The sequence below is a fragment of the Macaca nemestrina genome, chromosome 12, assembly GCF_043159975.1.
Source record: "Macaca nemestrina isolate mMacNem1 chromosome 12, mMacNem.hap1, whole genome shotgun sequence".
Taxonomy (NCBI): Eukaryota; Metazoa; Chordata; class Mammalia; order Primates; family Cercopithecidae; genus Macaca; species Macaca nemestrina.
Genome location: NC_092136.1, coordinates 56,515,839 through 56,543,425, shown reverse-complemented (window position 1 = coordinate 56,543,425; position 27,587 = coordinate 56,515,839). Strand labels below are relative to the sequence as shown.

Below are 27,587 nucleotides of genomic sequence, written 5' to 3'. Positions count from 1 at the left end.
GAGGCCTTACCTAGAAAAGTACCAATAAAAAAAACTTTCAATGGCACGTTTATCACAGGAGATGTGATATTAATAAACCAATTAGGCAGAAATGGTGTTATTCTCAAAAATATAATGTAGTTAATGAGATGTTCTCTATGACGGTCAACCTGTCATAAGAAAGAAAATAATTAGCATCAGATTGAGGACAACTTCAAAATAAGTCGCTTAATATAAACACCTTATTTCAAATTCTCATTCCTGATACTTCAGAGCATACCCAAGACAAATGATCAGGCTGGCATGGTGTTTCATGCCTGTAATCCCAGCACTGTGGGAGGCCAAGGCAGGTAGATCACCTGAGGTCAGGAGTTCAAGAACAGCCTGGCTAACATGGTGAAACCCATTTCTACTAAAAATAGTGGTGGCATGCGCCTGAAATTCTAGCTACTTGGGAGGCTGAGACAGGAGAACCTCCGGGAGGCGGAGGTTGCAGCGAGCCAAGATGCACTTCAGCTTGGGCAACAAGAGCGAAACTCCGACTCGAAAAGAAATGAAAAAAGAGAAAAGATCAAAAAAGGCCAGTGGTGACTCATGCCTGTAATCCCAGCACTTTGGGAGGCTGAGGCAGGAGGGTCGCCTGAGGTCTGGAGTTTGAGACCAGCCTGGCCAACATGGTGAAACCCTGTCTCTACTAAAAATACAAAAAATTAGCTAGGCGTGGTGGCATGCGCCCATAATCCCAGCTACTCGGGAGGTGAGGTAGGCAGGAGCATTGCTTGAACCCAGGAGGCAGAGGCTGCAGTGAGCCGAGGTCATGCCACTGCACTCCAGCTGGGTGACAGAGCAAGACTGTGTCTCAAAAAAAAAGAAAAGAAAAAAATGCACTGGGAGTTGGCTGATACAAGTGTTTCAATAACACATGCACAGAATACTGCATTAACATAAAATGGATAGGTATCTAATTATGTGGATGCCTTTATACTGACACTTTGACTTCTCTGATTGAATTTACTCGGATAAAAATTACCATCACAGGTCTAAAACATTTGTATGTGAAATTATTAACATTCATATTTGCCTACCACCTATTTTTATTTGGTCAGAAGATAGTTGTTATTACTTGAGTTAACTTAGGAAATAATTTGTGTTGGTTTAATACATGTAGCTAATTCATGTAGGCACTAAACACAGAACTTCCAATTAACAAAGAGTTACATCAAATAATTTAACAATACATGTTTACCTGCTGTGACCATTTTACTGCTTTCTCTGTTAGGTATTTGTATACAACTGGTCTCCCAACTAAATAGGAAAGCATATAACAAAAAGAGGCACCAAGTCCAGAACACTGGAAAACAAAAAGAAGCCATAAGCATTTTGTATTTTTCCATCTTACTCACATTGATTTATTCACCTGAGTAAAAGCTCAATTAATTTACTTCTTTTGGAGGTGGGGAGGGTACTCTGCAAGACATCTCTTGTGCAGAGATGATCTAGTACTTTCTCAGACCAAATTGTACCTCAAATGAGATCAGCTAAAACAAACTGGCACTTGTGATTACACCTAGTGACTATATCCAAATAATTAATGCTAGGCTTTAGCCTAAGAATAAAATTTCAGGAGCCAATTTCCAACCTCCTCCCAACCCCCACAATTTCTAAGCTTGAAAACACCACCTCTGGCCCTGGGACTTAACTCATTGTGCTCATCAACACTCTTTTGGACTGTGGCAGTTACAAAATCCAATAGGAAAGAAAAGCTAAAACATAGCTTATAAATGCAACTAAGTCTATAATTGGTCTGTTCTGGGGGAAAAACAAATTGTAACACCTCCTTGTGAAGGGACTTTAACTCCTGGTATGCTTACATAGACTAGTGGGATTAAAATATCATCATCCTCATCATTCTATTGTTTTTTTTTTTTTTCAGTCTCCCAATTTTATTTTTTCATACTTACCAAACAAACAAGAAATAAGGCCAGTGGAAAGGGATAAAGAAACCCTGAAAGTATACTGAGAAATATAGAGCCTGGAATAGCAAATGTTTGCAAGCTGGTAACTTTTAAGTTAAGGATTAGAACACAATTAAGTGGAATTTTAAAAGACAAATGTAACATTTCGGGAAAAAAGTATAAATACAGAAATTATCATATAATGAGATTATAACCAAAGGTTTAGCCTCTAAGTTGACCATTTACTAAACGGTATCATAAATACTAGCAAGTGTGCGCTACTAAAAGGTTTCCAAGACAAAAATTCAGTATGTACTAGATAGAGAGGAATCGGGCACTTTGGGGGAGGAAAAAAGAAAAGATCTTCCGTAATCTTTCAGTGCTTCTCTAATACATTTTACTCCCAAATGTTTTCAGGGAAATCATGTACATGTAATTATTTCTAATTTAATTATGAAGATTTACCTAAATTTACTACTCATTTTAAAGGAATAGGAGCTACAAGAGAATTAAAAAAATAAGAAAAATAAAATAAGAATAGAAATTACAAAATATAGTAAAAGTCACAAATCTTATTTATTTTTGAGAAGGGGTCTTGCTTTGTCACCCAGGCTAGAATGCAGTGGCGCACTCATGGCTCACTGCAGCCTCAACTGCCCAAGCTCAAGCAATTCTCCCACTTCAACCTCGCAAGTAGCTAGGATCACAGACATGTGTGTCACCATGCCAATTTTTATTATTTGTAGAGATGAGGTCTGGCTATGTTGCCCAGGCTAGTCTTGAACTCCTGGGCTCAAGTGATCAGCACTGCTCATCTTCACTTCCTCAGAGGAGATTCTCTCCTTGTTCCCTGTGACCTGCTTTACTTTACTATTCCACTATGCTATTGAAACTTCCTCATAGCCAATATTAATAACTTTTTCTCAACAGTCACCTTTCAGTGATCCCTGCATAGGATTAGACTTCATCCTGCATGAAACATGGCTTCAGTGAACTGTACTTCTTCTTCTACATTACAGGAAATTTCTTCTCTAGATTTTTCTCTTTGCCCTCAAATCTGAAATTTCTCTAACGTTCTGTTAGTCACACTCTCCCTTTCCTTTGACAAATTTGGCAATTTCCATGGCTTCAAGTATCACCCACATATAGTACTAAAACTCAAAACTCTCTGATCAGCCAACCTCAAATTTTCGACCTGTTTCCTACACGTCTCTGTTAAAAACAAAACACACACACACACACACACACACACACATTTTGGGTTACGATTGTATTATATGGGCCGGGTAGGGTGCCTCATGCCTGTAATCCCAGCACTTAAGGAGGCTGAGGCGGGCGGATCAAGAGGTCAGGAGATCGAGACCATCCTGGCCAACACGGTGAAACCCTGTCTCTACTAAAATACAAAAATTAGCTGGGTGTGGTGGTGGGCGCCTGTCGTCCCAGCTACTTGGGAGGCTGAGGCAGGGGAATGGCTTGAACACGGGAGGCGGGAGATTGCAGTGAGTCGAGATCTCGCCACTGCACGCCAGCCTGGCAACAGAGCGAGACTCCATCTCAAAAAAACAAAACGAAACAAAAGATCATATTATGGATAGTTTCACACATATATAAATGCAGAAATATTCAGTGTAAATGATGAGTTGATGGGTGCAGCAAACCAACATGGCACATGTATACCTATGCAACAAACCTGCAATGTTGCACACATGTACCCCAGAACTTAAATAATTAAAAAAAAAAAAAAAAAGAAAAGAAAGCAAGACTCCAAAGGATGAAAGGAGATAAATGGAAATTTTCCCTTGAGGAAACTGAGAGAAGCAGGAATAAATGAGGACAAGTTCCCAGGAAGTGTTTTGTTGTTTTTGTTGTTATTGTTTAATGCAACTGTTTTTTTTTTCTTTTTTTTTTCCCTAAAATTTGGTGAAATTCCTACTTGTCTGAAAAGGAAACCTAAAATTACAGCTGAAATTGGGGGAAAAAAAACAAAGTTGAGAAACTAGTGTTACGATGCCCTATGTCAACATATTTCAGGCTGGGTGCAGTGGCTCAGGCCTGGAATCCCAATACTTTGGGAAGCTGAGGGTGGATCACTTGAGACTAGGAGTTGAAGAACGGCCTGGCCAACATGATGAAACCCCATCTCTAATAAAAATACAAAAATTGGCCGGGCACAGTGGCTCATGCCTGTAATGCCAGGTCCTCAGGAGGTTGGGACACGAGAATCACTTGAACCCAGGAGGCAGAAGTTGCAGTGAGCCACGATCATGCCACTGATCTCTGGTCTGGGCAAGAGTGAGACTCTGTCTCAAAAAATAAAAATAAAAATAAGGCTGGGTGCGGTTGCTCACGCCTGTAATCCCAGTGCTTTGGGAGGCCCAGGTGGGAGAATCATGAGGTCAGGAGTTCGAGACCAGCCTGCCCAACATAGTGAAATCCTGTTTCTTACTAAAAATACAAAAACTGGTCGGGTGCAGTGGCTCACGCCTGTAATCCCAGCACTCTGGGAGGCCGAGGCAGGCGGATCACGAGGTCAGGAGATCAAGACCATCCTGGCTAACACGGTGAAACCCCATCTCTACTAAAAAAGTACAAAAAATTAGCCAGACGTGGTGGCAGGCACCTGTAGTCCCATCTACGCAGGAGGCTGAGGCAGGAGAATGGCGTGATCCCGGGAGGCGGAGCTTGCAGTGAGCCGAGATCGTGCCACTGCACTCCAGCCTGGGCGACAGAGCGAGACTCTGTCTCAATAAAAAACAAAAAACAAAAACTAGCCAGGAGTGGTGGTGCGTGCCTGTAGTCCCAGCTATTTGGGAGGCTGAGGCAGCAGAATGCTTGAACCTGGGAGGCGGAAGTTGTGGTAAGCCGAGATCATGCCATTACACTCCAGCCTGGGTAACAGAGTGAGACTCCATCTCAAAAATAAATAAATATAGGCCAGGTGCAGTGGCTTACGCCTGTAATCGCAGCACTTTGGGAGGCTGAGGCAGGTGGATCACCTGAGGTCAGGAGTTCGAGACCAGCCTGATCAATATGGTGAAACACTGTCTTTACTAAAAACACAAAAATTAGCTGGGAATGGTGGCACGCTCCTGTAGTCCCAGCTACTCAGGAGGCTGAGACAGGAGAATCGCTTGAGCACAGGAGGCAGAGGTTGCAGTGAGCCCAGATTGCGCCACTGCACTCTAGCTTCGGCAACAAGAGCGAGACTCTGTCTCAAAAAATAAATAAATCAATAAAATAAATAAAAATAAAAACCCCACATTTTTCAACGTCCAAATTGTTTATTATTAAAATAATTCCTTTTCTGCCAGGCGCGGTGGCTCACGCCTGTAATCCCAGCATTTTGGGAGGCTGAGGTGGGCGGATCACCTGATGTCACGGGTTTGAGACGATCCTGGTCAACATGGTGAAACCCCGCCTCTACTGAAAATACAAAAATTAGCCGAGCATGGCGGCAGGCGCACGTAATCCCAGCTACTTGGGAGGCTGAGACTGGAGAATCGCTTAAACCCAGGAGGTAGAGGTTGCAGTGACTAGAGATTGCACCATTGCACTCCAGCCTGTGTGACAAGAGTGAAACTCCATCTCAAAAAAAAAAAAAAAATTGGTTTAAAAATGATGATTATTTTTATAACATCAAGAGGTAATGTCTTTCATTAACTGAGAAGATCTGGAAAATAGTTTGGATAAGAATAAAAGATATTAACAAATCAGAAATGAAAAATTAAACTCCACAATTTGCAAAATTAAGCACCCACAGCATAAGCCATTTGAAATAAGGCTATTTTCCTGACTAGTTAAAATGTAATCTATTTCTATAAAATAAATATATATCAAATTGTAAAAAAAATTCATTCCTTTGAATAAGTATCTTAAGAATTTTTACAAAAGAAACAATGCAAGAAAAAAATCATGAACAAAGGAGATTCATAATACATACCTATAAAAATTAACACATTATATCTCCAAACCTAAGAGAACAATTATAAAAATACTATTTTGACTAATAATTTAAAATAATTATATAAACTAATATCATCAGTTAATTAATACAATTATAAATCAAACCCATAAAATAATATGCAGTAAAGGAAAATGTTTGATAAGTGAAAAAAGCAGAATACAAAAGAATCAAAAGAACTTGTGATAAATATTCAGACATAAAAACAGTCCAGGAAACAGGATTAAAGTGATAATTTTTTTCCATTTCAAATTTTCAATTATTTAATATTGTTACGCTGCAATAACAAATTTTAAAAGGAAAATATGTATAAATGAAGAGCAGACCTTTTACACTTTTTCTTGAACAAAATTAGAAAACATTTTTTCAGTTAAAAGGATACAAAATATATGTAGCAAAATAAGCTACAAGTACTTGAACATAAAAGGTGTCCTTATATTTGGATAAAACTTTTCCTAGAGCCTTGGCATCATCCATATCTCTGGGAACCTTCATATTCACTCTTTCTTCTCTAAAGAAATAAAGTGAAAAATTTTAGAACAGAATTTTGCCAAGATAATATCAAAGTCAAGTTCACAACATGAAGTTTTATCCAAAATGATTTGATGCCTTGATCTGTTGTCTAAATTAGCAATTTTTAAGTTTAAAAGTTTATAATGTTTTCTTCATTTACATAGTCTTGCTCTGTTGCCCAGGCTGCAGTGCAGTGGTGGAATCTCAGTTCACTGCAATCTCTGCCTCCTAGGTACAAACGATTCTCCTGCCGCAGCCCTCTCAGTAGCTGGGATCACAGGTGTGCACCACCATGCCAGTTAATTTTTGTATTTTTAGTAGAGAGGGAGTTTCACCATGTTGCCAGGCTAGTTTCAAATTCCTGTGCTCAAGTGATCCTCCTGCCTCAGCCTCCCAAAGTGCTAGGATTACAGAAGTGAGCCACCGCACCTGGCCTATAAATTAGTATTAATTTTATTTTATTTTTATTATTTTTTTGACACAGAGTCTCACGCTGTTGCCCAGGCTGGAGTGCATTAGCGTGATCTCGGCTCACCGCAACCTCCACCTCCCAGGTTCAGGTGAGTTTCCTGCCTCAGCCTCCCAAGTAGCTGGGATTATAGGCACATCCCACCATGCCTGGCTAATTTTTGTATTTTTAGTAGAGACGGGGTTTCACCATGTTAGCCAGGCTGGTCTCAAACTCCTGACCTCAGGTGATCTGCCCGCCTTGGCCTCCCAATGTGCTAGGATTACAGGAGTGAGCCACTGTACCCGGCTATAAATTATTTTTTAATGCTTTAATATAATTTTATGAGACATAATTGTTCTCTTAGATTTGGAGATATAATGTGTTAATTTTTATAGGTATGTATTATGAATTTTTTCTTTTTAATGTCTCAGCAGAATCAGACAGGTAATTTATACATGAAAGTTCTGGATGACACAAACCAAGGGTTAAAGGCATTTGTTCCAACATCGAAATAAATTTTGACTTGAATATAAGAAATGAGCCACTGACCAGGCATGTGGTGGCTCACGCCTGTAATCCCAGCACTTTGGGAGGCTGAGGCGGGTGGATTGCCTGAGGTCAGGAGTTCGAGACCAGCCTGGCCAACATGTTGAAATCCCGTCTCTACTAAAAATACAAAAATTAGCTGGGTGTGGTGGTGCACACCTGTAATCCCAGCTACTCGGGAGGCTGGGGCAGGAGAATCACTTGAACCCAGGAGGCAGAGGTTGCAGTGAGCCGAGATCGTGCCACTGCCCTCCAGCCTGGGCAACAGAGTGAGACTCTGTCTCAAAAATCTCAAAAAAAAAAAAAAGAGAAAAAGGAAAAAGAAAAAAACAAATGAACCACAGATGTTAGTATATTAAAAACATTTAACATCATTTTGGGTAATCCTGATGATAAACCAAATAATAATTTACAATGAAAATTAAGTAAAAATGTAACAAATTCATAGTTTACTTTCTTGAATTCACAAAAAACTGCAAGTTTTCCATTTTACTCTATATTTGGCACTTTGTTTGGAACTGAATGATTTCTTGCTTAGGGAAGCATCGAATAATCACCTTTGTGTTTCATGCATATTATGATCATTTGTGTTGTTTGTTTGTTCTACAGGCAGGCTCCCATGCTTTGTCACCCAGGCTGGATGGAGTGCAATGGCACGATCATAGTTCACTATTACCTCCATCTCCTAGGTTCAAGCGATCCTCTCACTCAGCCTACTGAGTAGCTGGTACTGCAGGCACGTGCCACTATGCTTTGCTAGTTTTGTTTTTGTTTTTGTTTTTTTAAAGACAGTCTCGCTCTGTCACCCAGGTTGGAGTACAGTGGCGCTATCTCGACTCACTGCAAGCCCCGCCTCCCGGGTTCACACCATTCTCCTGCCTTGGCCTCCCAAGTAGCTGGGACTACAGGCACCTGCCACCACGCCTGGCTAATTTTTGCATTTTTAGTAGAGATGGGGTTTCACCATGTTAGACAGGCTGGTCTCGAACTCCTGACCTCAGGTGATCTACCTACCTCAGCCTCCCAAAGCGTTGGGGTTACAGGCACAAGCCACCAAGCCAGGCCACTCTGCTAGTTTTAAAAATTTTATAGGCCGGGCACAGTGGATCACACCTGTAATCCCAGCACTTTGGGAGTCCAAGACGGGTGGATCACGAGGTCAGGAGTTCAACACCAGCCTGGGCAGCATGGTGAAACCCTATCTGTACTAAAAATACAAAAATTAGCCGGGCATGGTGGCACACACCTACAGTTCCAGCTACTTGGGAGGCTGAGACAGGAGAGTCGCTTGAACTGGGAGGCAAGGGCTGCAGTGAGCCGAGATTGCACCACTGCACTCCAGCTTGGGTAACAGAGCAAGTGAGACTCCATCTCAAAAAAAAGTTTTTTGGCCGGGCGCGGTGGCTCACGCCTGTAATCCCAGCACTCTGGGAAGACAAGGTGGGCGGATTGTCTGAGCTCAGGAGTTCACGACCAGCCTAGGCAACAAGGTGAAACTTCGGTCTTTACTAAAATACAAAAAAATTAGCTAGGTATGGCGGCGTGTGCCTGTAGTCCCAGCTACTTGGGAGACTGAGGCAGGAGAACGCTTCAGCCTGGGAGGCGGAGGTTGCAGTGAGCCAAGACTGCACCACTGCACTCCAGCTTGGGCAACAGTAAGACTCTGTCTCAAAAAAAAAAAAATTTTTATAGGGCCGGGCGTGGTGGCTCAAGCCTGTAATCCCAGCACTTTGGGAGGCCGAGGCGGGCGGATCACAAGGTCAGGAGATCGAGACCATCCTGGCTAACACGGTGAAACCCCGTCTCTACTAAAAAATACAAAAAACTAGCCGGGCGAGGTGGCGGGCGCCTGTAGTCCCAGCTACTCGGGAGGCTGAGGCAGGAGAATGGCGTGAACCCGGGAGGCGGAGGCTGCAGTGAGCTGAGATCCGGCCACTGCACTCCAGCCTGGGTGACAGAACAAGACTCCATCTCAAAAAAAAAAAAAAAAAAATTTTTTTTAGACAGACGGGGCCTCGCTACGTGACCCAGGCTGTTCTCAAACTCCTGGATTCAAATGATCCTCCCACCTCAGCCTCCCAAAGTGCTAGGATTACAGGCATGAGCCCTCATTTGTTTACATGGTAAAAAAAATTTAACTGAGCTATGACTGGGAAAAGCGACTCACACCTGTAATCCCAGCACCCACCACGTCTCTACAAAAAAATTTAAAAACTAGCAGAGCATGGTGGTGCAGGCCTCTACTCCTAGCTACTTGGGAAATTGAGGTAGGGGATCGCTTCAGCCCAGGAGGTTGAGGCTGCAGACAGCCGTAACTGTGCTACTACACTTCAGCCTGGGTAACAGAGCAAGACCCTGCCTTAAAACAAAACAAAACAAAAAAAAAAGAGGTGTGAGCCCCAGTGCTGTTTTCTCAAGTCAAACAAGATACCCAGTAAACTAAAGGTTCCTACTTATGAAATTTATAAAACTAAAAAGACTCTAGGCTGGGCACAGTGGCTCACGCCTGTAATCCTAGCACTTTGGGAGGTCAAGGTGGACAGATCACATGAGGCCAGGAGCTCAAGACCAGCCTGGCCAACATGGCAAAACCACAACTCTACTAAAAATACAAAAATTAGCCAAGTGTGGTGGCGCAAACCTGTAATTCCTACTTGGGAGACTGAGGCAAGAGAATTGCCTGAACCCAGGAGGTGGAGGTTGCAGTGAGCTGAGACGGCACCATTGCACTCCAGCCTGGGCAACAATCTCGAAACTCAGTCTCCAAAAAAAAAAAAAAAAAAAAAAAAATTGTGGGCTGCGCACAGTGGCTCACGCCTGTAATCCTAGTACTCTGGGAGGCCAAGGTGGGCAGATCACTTGAGGCCAGGAGTTTGGGACCAGCCTGGCCAACATGGTAAAACCCCATGTCTACTAAAAATATAAAAATTAGCCAGCCATGGTGGCGCACACCTATAATCCCAACTACTCAGGGGGCTGAAGCACAAAAATCCCTTCAACTCAGAAGAGGAGGCAGAGATTGCAGTAAGCCAAAATTAATACCACTGTGCTCCAGCCTGGGCGATAGAGTAAAGAAAAGAAAAAAAATGAAAAATGAAGAAAAGAAAAAAAAAAAAAGAATTGTGATTGAAGGCAATTTGGAGAAAACATGTCCTTCCTGATACTTTTAAAACACATTTCATAGTTCTCCATTACCACATCAGGCTGGCCCTGGTTGAAAGTCTAACTACATCTTAGTAGTCCTTTATATAATCTATGATTATACCAGGGTGGTATTACTAGGGTTTAATAGCTCTGGGATATTTTGCCCTTCTAAAACGTATTTCCAGGCTGGGCACAGTGGCTCACGCCTATAATCCCAGCACTTTGGGAGGCCAAAGCAGGTGGATCACCTGAGGTCAGGAGTTTGAGACCAGCCTGGCCAACATGGTGAAACCCATCTCTACTAAAAATACAAAAATTAACTGGATGAGGTGGCCCACCCCTATAATCCCAGCTACTCGGGTGGCTGAGGCAGAATTGCTTGAATCTGGGAGGCAGAGCTTACAGTGAGCTCAGATCACGCCACTGCACTCCAGCTTGGACAACAGGGCAAGACTGTCTCAAAAAATATATATATATGTATGTGTGTGTGTGTGTGTATATTTTAACATATATATATATAATATACACACACACATATTTATGTATGTATTTCCACATGGGTTTTGTCGTGTTGCCCAGGCTGGTCTCACACTCCTGGACTCAACCAATCCATCCACTTCGGCCTCCCAAAGTGTTGAGATTACAGGTGTCAGCCACTGCACTTGGCCTTAATCCACTTTCATCTTATAAATATCTATACATTTTCAGTTTATTTCCCATACTTACTCACTAAGCTGAGGAAAATTTTTATATACCAAAAACATAACAAAAGCTGCAGATAAGAAAATGGACACCAATATAAGGAGTGACATTCTTGCTGATCCAGCTTCTGCCCAGGATTTTTCTGAAAGAAAAAAGAAGGTATAATTAAGATAAATATAAAGAAAGACATGCCAGCAAGTAATTTCTATAAATGCTTTCCTTCCAGATAATGGTGTGTACTTTTGCCTAAAACGATGTGACATTAAATTTAAGCACTGGGCTGGGCGTGGTGGCTTACGCCTGTAATCCCAGCACTTTGGGAAGCCGAGGCAGGCAAATCACTTGAGATTGGGAGTTTGAGACCAACCTGACCAACATGGAGAAACTCTGTCTCTACTAAAAATACAAAATTAGCTGGGCATGGTGGTGCATGCCTATAATCCCAGCTATTTGAGAGGCTAAGGCAGGAGAATCGCTTGAATTCGGGAGGTGGAGGTTGCAGTGAGTGGAGATAAGAGCCATTGCACTCCAGACCGGGCAACAAGAGCAAAACTTCATCTCAAAAAAAAAAAATTAATTAAATTTAAGCACTGTACAGTACTTGAAGTTTATTAACTGGACATATTACTTTTGGGGGATACATCCATTTTAGAAGTATGAAAAAGCAGAACACCAGAGTCTGTAGCACTGGCTTACTGATAAGCCAAAGGGGAAAAAAAGAACATTGTTCTAAATGTTCTAAATTTTATCACATACTGTCAATTTCATATTTCTATACTGGGAGCCAACAGCATAGACAAAATGGCCCTTTTGGAAAAATGAGGTAATTTGGCAATTACTTCAACTGTTTTAAGAACACAGATATTCACAAATGCAACTGGAGAAATGTTACACTTTCTCTTTATACCAAATGCATCAGAATATAAACTTGAATCTCAAATGTTTTGGGTACCTCTGTAACTCCAACAATGGGAGAATATTTGTAGTCCCACAAAAGGTAATCTCAGTATTAGCTTAAAAAATTATATGAACAATAAAAGTACAGAATGAGATTCAGGAAACAGTAAGTAGAAGGAAGTACAGGGCTGTTCTGCCAGGAACTGGTCAATAGCGCGGAGGCCAGGACAACTTTACATTGTGCTCACTGGGGAAGAGGTAGGAGTGGGTGACTCAATTTTTATTTTACCATTATCCCTTGTGTACACTGATAATACTCAAAAGTATTTAAAAATATGTATACTATATGTCCGGGCACGATGGCCCATGCCTGTAATCCCAGCACTCTGGGAGGCCGAGGTGGGCGGATCACAAGGTCAGGAGATCGAGACCATCCTAGCTAACACGGTGAAACCTTGTCTCTCCTAAAAATACAAAAAATTAGCTGGGTGTGGTGGCAGGCACCTGTAGTCCCAGCTACTTGGGAGGCTGAGGCAGGAGAATGGCGTGAATCCGGGAGGTGGAGCTTGCAGTGAGCCGAGATCACACCACTGCACTCCAGCCTAGGTGACAAAGCGAGACTCCGTTTCTTAAAAAAAAAAAAAAAAAAAATGCATACTATAATTCAGATTTATGATTTTTAGTTCCCTTAAAATGGATTCAACTATTGCACAGGTGGCTTTCAAACATACTTTTATGAAGTATCCTAAAAGTACTGAACTGCCTATACTCTACTACTTTAGCAAATCCTTCTTCATAAAAGTTTATAAATGTGTATTAGACAGCTGTCATTGCTGCTCTACCCATCTCCCTTCCTTTGAATTAACACCCTTCCCTTGTCCCATAAGGGGGCCAATCTCAGGAGCCCCTATTCTTACATTCTACCCTCCCAAACCCAGAAGGCTCTCTGGCCCAGGGTTGGACACTTGACCCAAGTAGAAACAAATCATTACTGGCTGACCGGATTTTCTCTTGATAATTTGAAAAAAAAGAGATACTGGTTGTCAAGGGACAGTGGGACTTGGAGCTAAAAGGTTAAATGGTGGAGGACACAGTAAGCCAAAGTGGTAAGCCAAAGACATGTATCAGAAAATAGGAGAGGTTGGAACAGAAACCCAGAGAAGCAGAATTGGGAAATATAGCTAAGTTACTTGCTGATTTCTAATGTTCCACTTCCCCTGATGCCTACCTCTATTTCTTGCTCAGTGAGATTATTTCTTATATTCTTTTTCTCTTGTTTAACAATCTTCCTTTTTATTTTTCTTAGTTTAAACTGATGTCTATTCCTTTCAACCAAAAAGTCTTGACTAAATAAAAGATAAGCTTCATTTTATCCCTTGTCTCACTACCACAATTGGAATTAGTAAGATTTTGCTAACTTTTTTCCCCCCGAAGAGACAGGGTCTCCCTATGTTGCCCAGGCTGGACTTGAACTCCTGGGCCCCAGCAATCCTCCCACCTCAGCCCCTCAAGTAGCTGGGACTAAGGTATGTACCACTGAGCCCTGACTAGGTATTACTAAATTCTATGTTGAACACATAGAGAAATAGAAACCAACTGGCTCCTTGCTACTGGTAGACTACAAGAATCAGCATTATCAGGAAGCTTGATGGAAATTCAGATTCCCACTGAAGCAAAAATCTGCATTTTAATGATACTCATGTGATCTTCACACACATTAAAGTTTGAAAAGCTAAAATCTGGCCCACTTTTACAAGTAAGAGGCCCAAAGAAGGAGACTGCACTATCTAGTTATAAAAAAAAAATTCCTGAGCCATAGTGGTGGTGGTGTACACCTATAGTCCCAACTACTCAAGAAGCTGAGTCAGGAGAATCGTTTGAGCGCAGAACTTTGATTCTGGCCTGGGCAACACAGTGAGACCCTATCTCTAAAAGGAACCAAATAATGTGAAGCGTATTTCCAAAGCATTTTGTTGTTGTTGTTGTTGCTGTTTGAGAAGGAGTCTCGCTCTGTCGCCCAGGCTGGAGTGCAGTGGCGTGATCTTGGCTCATTGCAACCTCCACCTCCTAGGTTCAAGCAATTCTCCTGCCTCAGCCTCCTGAGTAGCTGGGATTACAGGCATGTGCTACCACATCCGGCTAATTGTTTTTGTATTTTTGGTAGAGATGGGGTTTCACCATATCAGCCAGGCTGGTCCAAGTGATTCTCTTGCCTCAGCCTCCAAGTAGCTGGGATTACAGACGTGCACCACCACGCCCAGCTAATTTTTGTATTTCTAGTAGAGATGGGGGTTTCACCATGTTAGCCAGGCTGGTCTTGAACTCCTGACCTCAGGTGATCTGCCCACCTTGGCCTACCAAAGTGCTGGGATTACAGCCGTGAGTGAACGTGCCCAGTCTCCAAAGCATTTTAATATCTATTTATAATTAACCTGTAATTTCTCTTGAAATAAGAATTGCTTAGGTTAGTGCTTTGATAATACTAAATATAAATTATTCTTACCTATTCGTTAAATTTAGCAAGTTTTCTATAAGATTTTAGTTATGTGAAAAACTAAATTATCTTTTCCCACTTTCAGTAAACAATCAATCTAACTTCCCAACTAGTCCCTATTCTTCTTCTTTTTTTTTTTTTGAGACGGAGTCTTGCTCTGTCTCCCGGCCTGGAGTGCAGTGGCCTAATCTCAGCTAACTGCAACCTCTGCCTCCCAGGTTCAAGTGATTCTCCCCTTTCAGCCTCCGGAGTAGCTGAGATTACAGGCACGTGCCACCAGGACCAACTAATTTTTGTATTTTTAGTAGAAAAGGAGTTTCACGTTGTTGGCCAGGCTGGTCTTGAACTCCTGACCTCAGGTGATCCGCCCACCTTTGCCTACCAAAGTGTTAGGATTACAGGTGTGAGCCACCGCACCCGGCCTCCAACCAGTCCCTATTATTCTAACTTTGTTATGTTTCATGTTAATCTCAAAAAGAAGATTTGCTCATCTCTTATTTCTGAAATTTATTGCAGGAAGGAAGAGGATCATAATATAGGACAAAAGGTACTTTCAGTGGAACAATAAACCAAGCATGCCTATCTCTTAGTACTCTAGTTCATTAACCCACAGATGTATTGATATGTGGCTTTTTAGGAGCACAGAGAATTAAAAACACACTTTAAACATCTCAGGTCAAACATGAAAAGGTCTCTGCAGAATCTTGTAATAACAAATGGCTAAATGTCTGTTACATTTATGCTCTGGTTACTATCTAATTTAATATATATCTTGAGGCCTCCTAATAAGTTATATTCACTCATAAGTTATATTCTCTAAGAAAAGCATAATCAGCAAAAAGTTGCAAAAACATCAGGGTGTACTAAATCCAATTGAACAAAAAATGTTGTTTTGGTTTATAAATATAAATCCCATTTATTTATTTATTATTTACTTTTATGAGATAGTGTCTCACTCTGTTGCCCAGGCTGGAGTGCAGTGGTGCAATCATAGCTCACTGCAGCCTTCAACTCCTGGGAGTTGAACGCCTTCAACTTCAATCCTCCTGCCTCAGCCTCCTGACTAGCTGGGACCACAGGTGTTTGTGACCATGCCTGGTTAATTAAATCATTATTATTATTATTATTATTTTTGAGATGGAGTCTCGCTCAGTCACCCAGGCTGGAGTGCAGTGGCGTGATCTCGGCTCACTACAACCTCCGCCTCCTGGGTTCAAGCAATTTTCCTGTCTTAGCCTCCCAAGTAGCTGGGATCACAGGTGCCTGCCACCATGCCCAGATAATTTTTGTATTTTTCGTAGAGATGGGGTTTCACCATGTTGGCTAGGATGGTCTTGATCTCTTGACCTTGTGATCCGCCCACCTCGGCCTCACAAACTGCTGGAATTACAGGCGTGAGCCACTGCACTCGGCAATTTTTTAGTTTTGTATTTAGAGACCAGGTCTCACTATTTTGCCCAGGCTGGTCTTGAACTCCTGGCTTCAAGCAATCCTCCTGCTTCAGCCTCCCAAAGTGCTGGGATTACTGGTATGAGCCATTGAACTGGGCTAGAAAACCTATTTAAACACAAACCATTTTCACAAGGCTAAAATAGTTATTTTTCTATTTTATTGAATAAAAGGCTATTCAATAAACTAGGTAAGGAATGAGGGTAATATAAATATAAATATTGAGTTTTCTATAGGTTGACATCAAAGTAAAGACACATTATACACACAAGTAGTGTATATTTTTTCAGGACGTCCATTATGATAATTTATAATTATAGAGCGGGTGTGGTGGCTCACTCCTGTAATGGCAGCACTTTGGAAGGCCAAGGTGGGCAGATCGCCTGACGTCAAGAGTTCAAGACCAGCCTAGCCAACAGGGTGAAACCCTGTCTCTACTAACAATATAAAAAATTAGTAAGGCGTGGTGGCACACCCCTGTAGTCCCAGCTACTGGGGAGGCTGAGGTACGAGAATTGCTGGATCCCGGGAGGTGAAGGTTGTGATGAGCCAAAATTGTGCCACTGCACTCCATCCTGGGTGACAGCTATTAATTATAGACAAGTCATAGATAATAAACTGTTTTGGAGATACACATCACATTATATACTTCTTAAAGTTATGCTACTTTTAAATCCATCTAAAGGTATGCTACTTTTAAATCCAATTAACTTACCCCAGCCCAGTTTTTTTTTTTTTTTTTTTTTTGAGGCGGAGTCTCGCTCTGTCGCCCAGGCTGGAGTGCAGTGGCGCGATCTCGGCTCACTGCAAGCTCCGCCTCCCGGGTTCCTGCCATTCTCCTGCCTCAGCCTCCCGAGTAGCTGGGACTACAGGCGCCGCCACCACGCCCGGCTAATTTTTTTGTATTTTTAGTGGAGACGGGGTTTCATTGTGTTAGCCAGGATGGTCTCGATCTCCTGACCTCGTGATCCGCCCGTCTCGGCCTCCCAAAGTGCTGGGATTACAGGCTTGAGCCACCGCGCCCGGCCAACCCAGCCCAGTTTTAACTTACTTTCCTGCTAGAATCAGGTGCAGAGTATAAGAAAAACTAACACAAATAATTTAATATTATAAGCATCTTTTTAAAACCTTCAAAACCTTTTTTTTTTTTTTTTTTTGTAGAGGGAGTCTCTCTCCGTCACCCTGGCTAGAGTGCAGTGGCATGATCTCGGCTCACTGCAACCTCCGTCTCCTGGCTTCAAGCGATTCTCCTGTCTCAGCCTCGGGAGTAGCTGGGATTACAGGCGCCTGCCACCACGCCCAGCTAACTTTTTTGTATTTTTAGTAGAGACGGGTTTTCACCATGTTGGTCAGTCTGGTCTCGAACTCCTGACCTCAGGTGATCCACCCGCCATAGCCTCCCAAAGTGCTGGGGTTACAGGTGTGAGCCACTGCACCAGGGCATTCATAATTTTTTTTATCCTGAAAATATCTGCATACATAAGAATGACTTTTAAGAAAGAATGATGGCTCTTCCTCCCCTTTCTTAGCAATTCTCTTTAGAACTTCTATCCAAGCTATGTACTTAAATATAGTTGTGATTAGCCCTGTCCGCTAAACATCTATTGAGTACCAAATGCTTTGTTCACTCTGTGCTCCTAAGAAGCTGATGCCACCATTAGCTAGCTAGATATTCCCCTTCCCCCGACAAGGAAGAGTAGAGTTAAAAGGGGCATTTAGTTTATAGGAAAGCAAGATCACTGGGCTAGAGTGAAGGCAAGATTCATGGAGTTTGTGGAAATTTTGTTGAAGATTAAAAGATGGGAAAAGGGGGAGGGCGCAGAGGCTCATGCCTGTAATCCCAGCACTTTGGAAGGCTAGGACAGGTGGATCACCTGAGGTCGGGAGATTGAGACCAGACTGGCCGACATGGTGAAACCCCGTCTCTATTAAAAATGTAAAAAATTAGCCAGACACGGTGGTTGGCACCTGTAATCTCGGCTACTCAGGAGGTTGAGACAGGAGAATCGCTTGAACCCATGAGGCAGAGGTTGCAGTGAGCAGGGATCGTGCCATTGCACTCCAGCCTGGGTAACAAAAGTGAAACTCCCTCTCAAAAAGAAAAAAAGAAAAAACAAAAAGATGGAAAAAGAGTCAGCTTTTGTTTTGTTTTGAGATGGAGTTTCGCTCTGTCACCCAGGCTGGAGTGCAGTGACGCCATCTTGGCTCATTGCGACCTCCGCCTCAGCCTCCCAGGTTCAAGCAATTCTCCTGCCTCAGCCTCCCAAATAGCTGGGACTGTAGGTGCCTGCCACCATGCCTGGCTAATTTTTGTATTTTTAGTATATACAGGGTTTCACCATATTGGTCAGGCTGGTCTCGAACTCCTGACCTCAGGCAATCCTTCTGCCTCAGCCTCCCAAAGTGCTGGGATTACAGGCATGAGCCATGGTGCCCGGCCTACAGTCAGCCTTCTATCCTGTACATGTGCAGCTAACTATTTTAAAAGACTTAAATAGGTAATAGTCTTTTTTTTTTTGAAACAGGGTCTCCATCAACCAGGCTAGAGTGCAATGGTGCAATCACGGCCCCCTGCAGCCTGGATCTCCAAGGCTCAAGAGATCCTCTTAACCGCAGCCTCCCAAGTAGCTGAGATTACAGGCGTGCATCATGCCCAGCTAATTCTTGTATTTTTTTTTTTTTTTTAATAGAGACAGGGTCCCACTATGTTATGTTGCCCAGGCTGATCTCAAATTCCTGGGCTCAGGCAATCCTCCTGCCTTGCCCACCCAAAGTGCTGGGATTACATGTGTGGGCCATCAAACCCAGCCTAATGTACTCCTCTTAAGTTAAAAATTAAATAAGGCTTTTAGTATGCTAGCTCTAAAACTATAATATTTTTCTTTACATTATGAATTTACCAGTACTAAAGTAAAGAATAAGATGAGTGAAAGGAGTTAGTGTTTAACTGGACTAAAGAACATTAATTACCCTGAGTTTTCCTTGAGTAGACAGGTCTCTAATTGCTACCTGTCTTATTATAGTTGAATGATGAAATATATAGACATTTGAACAAAATTAAGATCTAAGTTTAACTTGATATTTTCCTCACTCTCTAAAATTAGGCAAACTTTCTCAAGCATTGTATTCTATAGTAACACAAGAAAACAACTGATGAGGGTGCAATAAAGCCTAATGACATTCCACTCTGAGGTTCTCCTTTCGCACAAACTGGTAAACAGAGAATGCTGGCAATTATAATTCAACAATCCTTGGGTATAATTCTAACAAGAGTTCTAAACATAGATTAAAAAGTCATAAATCTTGTTTTTATACGTCTACATTTAAATTTATAGCAAACACATTTATAATGTGCCTTCTTATGGCCACATTACACATACGTGCCTTTTAGCATTACAGCTACTTACACCAGTACTGCTCTATCACCCAGGCTGGAATGCAGTGGCGTGATCTTGGCTCACTGCAACCTCCACCTCCCAGGTTCAAGTGATTCTCCTGCCTCAGCCTCCCAAGTAGCTGGGATTACAGGTGTGCACCACCATACCCAGCTAATTTTTGTACTTTTAGGAGAGACAAGGTTTCACCATGTCAGTCAGGCTGGTCTTGAACTCCTGACCTCATGATCTGCCTGCCTCGGCCTCTCAAAGTACTGAGATTACAAGCATGAGCCACCATATCAGCCTAAGTAATGTATATGACCTGGTGTGTGTATATATATATATATATATATATATAACTCAAGAAAAGATTTAAAAAATTTTTTAAAACCAGCATTTAATCCCAAAGCACTGATATTTTCTCTTCTATTCCATTATTTAAAAATGCTTATTTTTGATTATCCATCAAATTGATTTCACACCCCTCACAAGGGTCATGACTTACATACTGAAAAACACAGGCTGGGCACGGGTGACTCACACCTGTAATCCCAGCACTTTGGGAGGCCAAGGCAGGCGGATCACAACGTCAGAAGATCGAGACCATCCTGGCTAACATGGTAAAATCCCATCTCTACTAAAAATGCAAAAAATTAGCCCCGCATGGTGGCGGGTGCCTGTAGTCTCAGCTACTCGGAGGCTGAGGCAGGAGAATAGTGTGAACCCGGGCAGTGGAGCTTGCAGTAAGCCAAGATCATACCACTGCACTCCAGCCTGGGCAACAGAGCGAGACTCCATTTCAAAACAAAACAAAAAAAAGATAGAGGTTTTTCATCATAATTAAATTTCCACAAACCTCCCCAATCACAAGTATTATAAGTGGAAGTAAAAAATCACATTTTACAGATCTCGAATTTGTCTTCAACATTTAGTTCATCATCTTCAAAAAATAGCTCCCCTACTAAACTCATTAGCTATATGATCTATCCAAGCAGCAACAAGATGGCCAGGCCATGGCAATCCTCTTCCCATTTTCCCTCACCACTCAGGGCTCAACAGCATGGTGAAGCTCAGGTGGGGGTAGGGGATGGAGAGCACAACGGCTACTTTCCCCCATTACAACATGGCATCTGAAGCTTGATAGGAGAGCAGAACTGGTGAGACCTGAGGGAAGGGTCCAGGGCCTGTATTCAGTCAGAATCACTGCTGGAAGAGGAGGAGGAATGCTTGCTATGCTTGTGCATCTTTTTATGAGCTTTCTTCATCTTCTTCTGTATCTTCTTGTCCACTATCACTGCTGGTCTGACCATGCCAGGAGCCAAAGGATTCACAGGAGGCATTCCAGGGGCAGGTGGTAGGTATGGAGGAGGGTAGGGACCCGAGCGTTGGCATCCTGGATACCCTGGCTGTGGCACAGGATGAGGGGCCAACCTGGGGGGAAAGCCGAATTGCCCTGTGGAGCTCCTGGGGGAGGAGGACAGGGACCCGGGGGAAAGGGTGGGTTGATAGGTGGTGGGTGGGCAGGATTGGAACCTACAGGGCACCCGATGTTGGGGGGATATGGATTTGGCCCTGGCTTCCCGGCATTGGGATTCCGCATGTTTAGGTGTGTCCTCCAGCCTTTCCACCACCGCCTGGGCTTGATGCATCCTCAAGAGCTTCTTAACTAGTTCCACCTCCTGTCTGCTCTCTCATCTTCATCATGCAAAAATTAGACTTTCCGTGTTACTTCTGCCTTACTCAAGTATTCAAAGTGGTCCACAGACTACTAGGCTCAGCTCTGAGACTAGAGGCCAGAGTAATGGTAAGGAATCCACTAAATGTGCAAACATTGCAGATAGCGTGTAAAATAGTTCAAACATACATATGATGACAACTACTTATTCGCCAAAGTTATATATGTCACTTAATAAAATACAAATGCATTTCCAAGTATCATGGAATTTACAGGAACATTCTGACACCATCCTGAACAGGCCAACTTCATCGCCTACTGACACCCAACAGAAACCCTCTGCTCTTGACAAGGTAATCTTACCTACACACATAAAAGTTTCACACTAACCTTCAATCCTACTACTCTATTTCTCCTAGCCTGGAACACCCTTCCCTTCTCTCTACTTATGCAAATCTTACTTACCTGGCAAAGCACAATGGCTCATGCCTGTAATTCCAGCATTTGGGGAGGCCAAGGCAGGAAGACACTTGAGCCCAGGACTTCAAGACATCCTGGCCCGCCTCTTCTCTATAAAAAATAAATAATTAGCTGGGCATGGTGGCACATACTTGTAGTCCCAGTTACTTGGTGGAGCTGACGTGGGAAGATCGCCCGAGCCCAGGTGGCTGAGGCTGCAGCGAGCTATGATCATGCCACTGCACTCCAGCACAGGTGACACAGCGAGGCCGTGTCTCAAGCCACTAAAAACAGGCCTTACTTCACCATGAAGGCATGCCTTCACATCCCTTCCCTGTCTTCCTATAGATTTGTGATCTATAGATGTCATGTGACAGCATCATAAGAATAATTGTGTTGAATGTTCTGTTGTAATAAAATAAGATAAAAAAATAAGAGTACTTTGGAAGTTTCAAGGTTTTATTTTTTGAATAGCTTTAGGTAAACATCATGAATAGTAAAACTGGCTGCTACCTCAAATGAGATGTCAATTTTTAGGGATGCCCTATCTGGAAAACACTTTTTCAGGAAATGCAGACCTTGGAATATGTCACCCTCAGTAGTAGAGTCTTCAAAACAATCTTTTATTCAGAGCTGATTTATACATTAACAATGATTCATTTCTCTGTTTTTGAAGTTATATGAAGTTACCTGGCTTCAGTGTATATAAGCTGGAAAAATACCAAATACATAAAGGTGACAGAGTCAAATTAGACTGTTGGAGACATTTTAAATTATTTGAAAATACATTAACATTTTCTGCTACACACTCTTAAAGCTCTCCTTAGCCATCACTGGTGGTGGAACACACCTGTGTGAGCTACAGACAAACTTCTTAGGATCACTTCAAGTTTATGAGCTTTAAAATCATTTAAAGAACAATTCCAGGCCAACACGGAATCAAAGTAGTTTGTAGGCACAGTTTTTTCCTTAAAACAATATTTAAAGCCGTGAGTGAGATTCTGCAATTATAGAGGCAGTAGGAATAAAGAGAAAACAAAAACCAAAAATAAAGCCGTGAGAAATGTCAGGATGTAGTAGGGGGAAAAAACTTTAGAATGAGTGACCTCAGCTGTAACTAAGTAACTGCTAATATTTATTTAGCCCCCACTTCATATCCAAGCATTACTCTAAATCTTTTACGTGAATTATTTCGTTTAACCCACGCACCACCTATTAAGTAGATATTATTATCCCCATTTCACAGTTCAGACACTGAGGTTTTCTGAAAGTTACCAAGTCCAAGATCACAAGAAAACAGTAGGGCAGGGACTCACACACCACCTGCCACCTGGAAGTATTAAGTCCTTGCTCCTAACTACTACTTCACTGATCTGGCTTTATGACTTTGTAAGTCATATACCCACCTGGGCCTCAGTTTCTTCATCTGTATAAACAACGCAACGAATGCTACAGTACAGCTCCTTCCAGCTCTGCCTAGCGTCGTTATTATCAACCTTACAATCTACCTGAGCGTCAACAAGCCAGTGTCATCCTTTCTTTTAAGTGAATTGTACTCAAACAGCATTTACAATGCACCGACTAGGCGTACGGCCTTGTGCTGCGCGAGCGCCCAAGCCCAACTCCCTCACGGTCTCTGCTCCCGCCCCTGCGCCAGCAGGCTCCCTCTTTCCCCACAACTCTCCGAGACCTGCGGGGGTCCTTTTTCCCTCCGGACACACAGAAGCCTCCGCCCACCCCCAGCTCTGCTCCCTGGGCCCACTCACCCTTCTGGTGATCTCCGCGGCCAGGCGCCGCGGGACCCTGCGTCTCCGCTGCCCCGTCCCCCACGGGGGTCGTGTGGTGAGCGCCCGTCCGCGAGCGTTCGGCGACTCTGCCTTTCGCCATGGCAGCTGCAAGGAAGCTGAAAGAAGCGGTGCGGTGCCGCGCCCCCTAAACAACAAAATTCTATCGCAGGCTCCTTACTACGCCGAAGCGCCACGGCCAGATCCACTTCCGGTGCGACCGCCTCACCCGGGACGACCTCAACCTAGCTAGCACAGCGACGCCCTGCAAACACCCGCAGCGCCCGCCCCAGGCTAAACCCCGCCCCGTGCCGCCCCCGAGCCTCGCGCGCTCGTGCCGGCCCAGTAACCGCGAGACAAGTCAGGGTCCTGGACCGCCCCTTTCAGTGCCCCGCCCCACCTACGGGAAAGAGGTAGTCACATGGCGCCGGGGCGAGAGCATGCGCAGTCGCGGCAACCAAGTCACCCGGCTGCGGCTCACTGGCCCTGGCGTCCAAAGCTCAGCCTTAATTACCCGGAAGTGCGGTCCCCGGGACGTCAAACCTTTTGTCCAGGCCGCCGGAAGTGCCTGTGATTAGTCGGCATTTCGCGGCTGAGGCTGATTCAGCCCATTACGTCAGTTCCGCCGCTGCTGTCCTCATTTTGGAGGCGCCAGAGTGCTTGGTCTAAATATGGTGGAAAATACAAAGGCTGAGCAAAACCTGCCTGAGTTTCAGGAAACTAAGGCTCAGAGAGGGCTACGTAAAACCTGTGAAGGTCACAGGATGGCAAAAATGGGCTTAGACTCCAGGTTGTCTTGTTCCCAAAGCTAACCGCTTTGCATTACCTGCTGCCCCCCCCTTCCTTACTACTAAACCCAAGTCAGCTCTACATTTAGCTCATTCGTAAACTAAGCGGAAACATGCCTTTTACACACGTACTTTTTCTGCTTCTACCCCTCAGAGCACATTCAGCTTACTCACCGTGGTTACCTCTTGAAAGTAACTTGGAGGCCAGGCGCGGTGGTTCACGCCTGTAATTCCAGCACTTTGGGAGGCCAAGGCGGGTGGATCTTCTGAGGTGAAGAGTTGGAGACTGGCCTGGCCAACATGGTGAAACCCTGTCTCTACTAATAATACAAAAATTAGGCCAGGTGCAGTGGCTCATGCTTGTAATCCCAGCACTTTGGGAGGCCAAGGCGGGCAGATCACCTGAAGTCGGGAGTTCGAGACCAGCTTGGCCACGTCTCTACTAAAAATGCAAAAAATTGGCCAGGCTGCTGATGGTTCAAGCCTGTAATCCCAGCACTTTGGGAGGCCAAGGCGGGCGGATCACCTGAGGTAAGGAGATCAGGACCAGCCTGGCCAACATGGTGAAACCATGTCTCCACTGAAAATACAAAAAAATTAGCCGGGCGTGGTGGTGGACGCCTGTAATCCCAGCTACTCGGGAGGCTGAGGTAGGAGAATCGCTTGAACCCGGGAGGCGGAGGTTGCAGTGAGCCGACATTGCACCACTGCACTCCAGCCTGGGCAACAGAGCGGGACTCCGTCTCAAAAAAAAAAAATACAGAAATTAGTCGGACATGGTGGTGCACACTACTCTGGAGGCTGAGGCAGAAGAATTGCTTAAACCCGGGAGGCGGAGGTTGCAGTGAGCCGAGATCGTGACTCTGCACTCCAGCCTGGCAACAGACCGAGACTCCATCTCAAAAAAAAAAAAAAAAAAAGAATAAAATACCTAGGAATACAGCTAACCAGGGTGGGAGGTGAAAGATCTCTACAATGAGAATTACAAAACACTGATGAAGGAAATTAGAAACAATACAAACAAATGGAAAAATATTCCATGCTCATGATCATGGACAGGAAGAATCGATATTGTTAAAATGGCCAAACTGTCCAAAGCAATTTACAGATTCAATACAGATTCAATGCTATATCTATCAAACAGCTAATGACATTTTTCTTTTTCTTTCTTTTCTTTTCTTTTTTTTTTTTTTTTTTTTTTGGTGGCGGGGGGGATAGAGTCTCACTCTATTGTCCAGGCTGGAGTGCAGTGGCACAATCTTGGCTCACTGCAACCTCTGCCTCTCAGGCTCAAGAGATTCTCCTGCCTCAGCCTCCTGAGTAGCTAGGATTACAGGCACCCGCCACTGTTCCCAGCTAATTTTTGTATTTGTAGTAGAGACAGGGTTTCACCAGGTTGGCCAGCCTCCCAAAGGAGGCTGAAGCCGGCAGATCACTTAAGGTCGAAAGTTCAAAAATTCAAATTTTCACAGAATTAGAAAAATACAGGCAGGCACGGTGGCTCACACCTGTAATCCCAGCAATTTGGGAGGCCAAGGTGGGCAGATCACTTGAGGTCAACAGTTCGAAACCAGCCTGGCCAACATGGTGAAACCCTATCTCTACTAAAAATACAAAACAATTAACCAGGTGTGGTGGTGGGTGCCTGTAATCCCAGCTACTGGAGAGGCTGAGGCTGGAGAACTGATTGAACCTAGGAGGTGGAGGTTGCAGTGAGCTGAGATTGCACCACTGCACTCCAGCCTGGGGCGACACAGCGAGACTCCATCTCAAAAAAAAAGAAAAAGAAAAAGAAAAAGACATTCTACAGTTCATTTGTAACCAAAACAGAGCCCAAATAGCCAAAACAATCCAAAGCCAAAACAACTTCAAACCAAACAACAAGATTACAGTAACCAAGACAGCATGGTACTGGTACCATAGACCAATGGAATAGATTAGACACACAGACCAATGGAACAGATTAGAAAACCCAAAAATAAAGCCACACGCCTACAACCATCTGATCTTCAACAAAGCCAACAATAACAAGGAATGGGGAAAGGACACCCTATTCCATAAATGGCGCTGGTATGACTAGCTAGACAGAGACAGAAGATTGAAACTATATCCCTTCCTTACACCATATACAAAAATAAACTCAAGATAGATTAAAGACTGAAATGTAAAACCCCAAAACTATAAAAACTGAGAAGAAAACCTAGGAAATACCATTCTGGATGTGGACCCAGCAAAGACTTCATGATGTCGACTCCAAAAGCAATTGCAACAAAAACAAAAATTGACAAGTAGGACCTAATTAAACTAAAGAGCTGCACAGAAAAATCAATGATCAACAAAGTAAACAGAGAAGCTACAAACTGGGAGAAAATATTTGCAAACTATGCTTCTGACAGAAGTGTAATATTCAGAATCTATAAGAAACTTAAATCAACAAGCAAAACCCAAGGAAACCCATTAAATAATGGACAAGGGTTAATTTGTGCAGTGGTAATAGAAAAAAAAAGGAAAAAGATGGGCAAAGGACCTGAATAGACACTTCTCAGAAGAAGACATACATGTGTGGCTAGGCACCGTGGCTCATGCCTATAATCCCAGCACTTTGGGAGACTGAGGCAGGCAGATCACCTGAGGTCGGGAGTTCCAGACCAGCCTGGTCAACATGGCTAATCCCCAACTCTTAGTAAAGTACAAATATTAGTCAGATGTGGTGGCGCACACCTGTAATCCCAGCTACTCAGGAGGCTGAGGCAAAAGAATCACTTGAACCTGGCAGGCGGAGGTTGCAGTGAGCCAAGATCATGCCACTGCATTCCAGACTGGGTGACAGAGGAAGACTCGTCTCAAAACAAAAACAAAAACAAAGCAAATCCCAGGTCGGGTGCAGTGACTCACACCTGTAATCTCAGCACTTTGGGAGGCTGAGGTGAGCAGATCATCTGAGGTCGGGAGTTTAACACCAGGCTGGCCAATATGGTGAAACACCATCTCTACTAAAAATACAAAAAACAGGCCGGGCGCGGTGGCTCACACCTGTAATCCCAGCACTTTGAGAGGCTAAGGCAGGCGGACCACGAGGTCAGAAGATCAAGACCATCCTGGCTAACATGGTGAAGTCCCGTCTCTACTAAAAATACAAAAAAAAAAAAAAAAAAATTAGCTGGGCATGGTGGCGGGTGCCTGTAGTCCCAGCTACCCGGGAGGCTGAGGTAGGAGAATGGCGTGAACCCAGGAAGTAGAGCTTGCAGTGAGCCGAGATTGCACCACTGCACTCCAACCTGGGTGACAGAGCAAGACTCCATCTCAAAAAAAAAAAAAAAAAAAAAATTAGCTGAGCATCATGGCGCATGCCTATAATCCCAGCTACTTGGTAGGCTGAGGCAGGAGAATCACTTGAACCCAGGAAGCGG

General features: G+C 43.5%; 1 protein-coding gene across 5 annotated transcripts in view; it reads right to left on the bottom strand.

The window, feature by feature from the left end:
* LOC105488755 (transmembrane protein 41B) overlaps positions 1-23,688 on the bottom strand; it is a 30,042-nt gene extending 6,354 nt beyond the window's left edge. For 2 of the 5 annotated variants that reach the window (XR_011610837.1, XR_011610838.1), the window contains exons 1-6: positions 23,372-23,685; positions 11,279-11,396; positions 6,281-6,409; positions 1,941-2,034; positions 1,226-1,330; positions 11-149 (exon numbers count right to left, since the gene is read on the bottom strand). Coding sequence is in view for 3 of the 5 variants with exons in the window: in XM_011753150.3 (XP_011751452.2) it covers positions 11-149; positions 1,226-1,330; positions 1,941-2,034; positions 6,281-6,409; positions 11,279-11,396; positions 23,372-23,492 (706 nt within the window). In the remaining 2 variants the exon portion in view is untranslated. Of the gene's footprint in view, positions 1-10; positions 150-1,225; positions 1,331-1,940; positions 2,042-6,249; positions 6,410-11,278; positions 11,397-23,371 lie in introns of those variants that run through there. The other 3 variants (XM_011753150.3, XM_071075116.1, XM_071075117.1) reach the window with 3 other exon arrangements.
* Between the last annotated feature and the right edge of the window lie 3,899 nt (positions 23,689-27,587).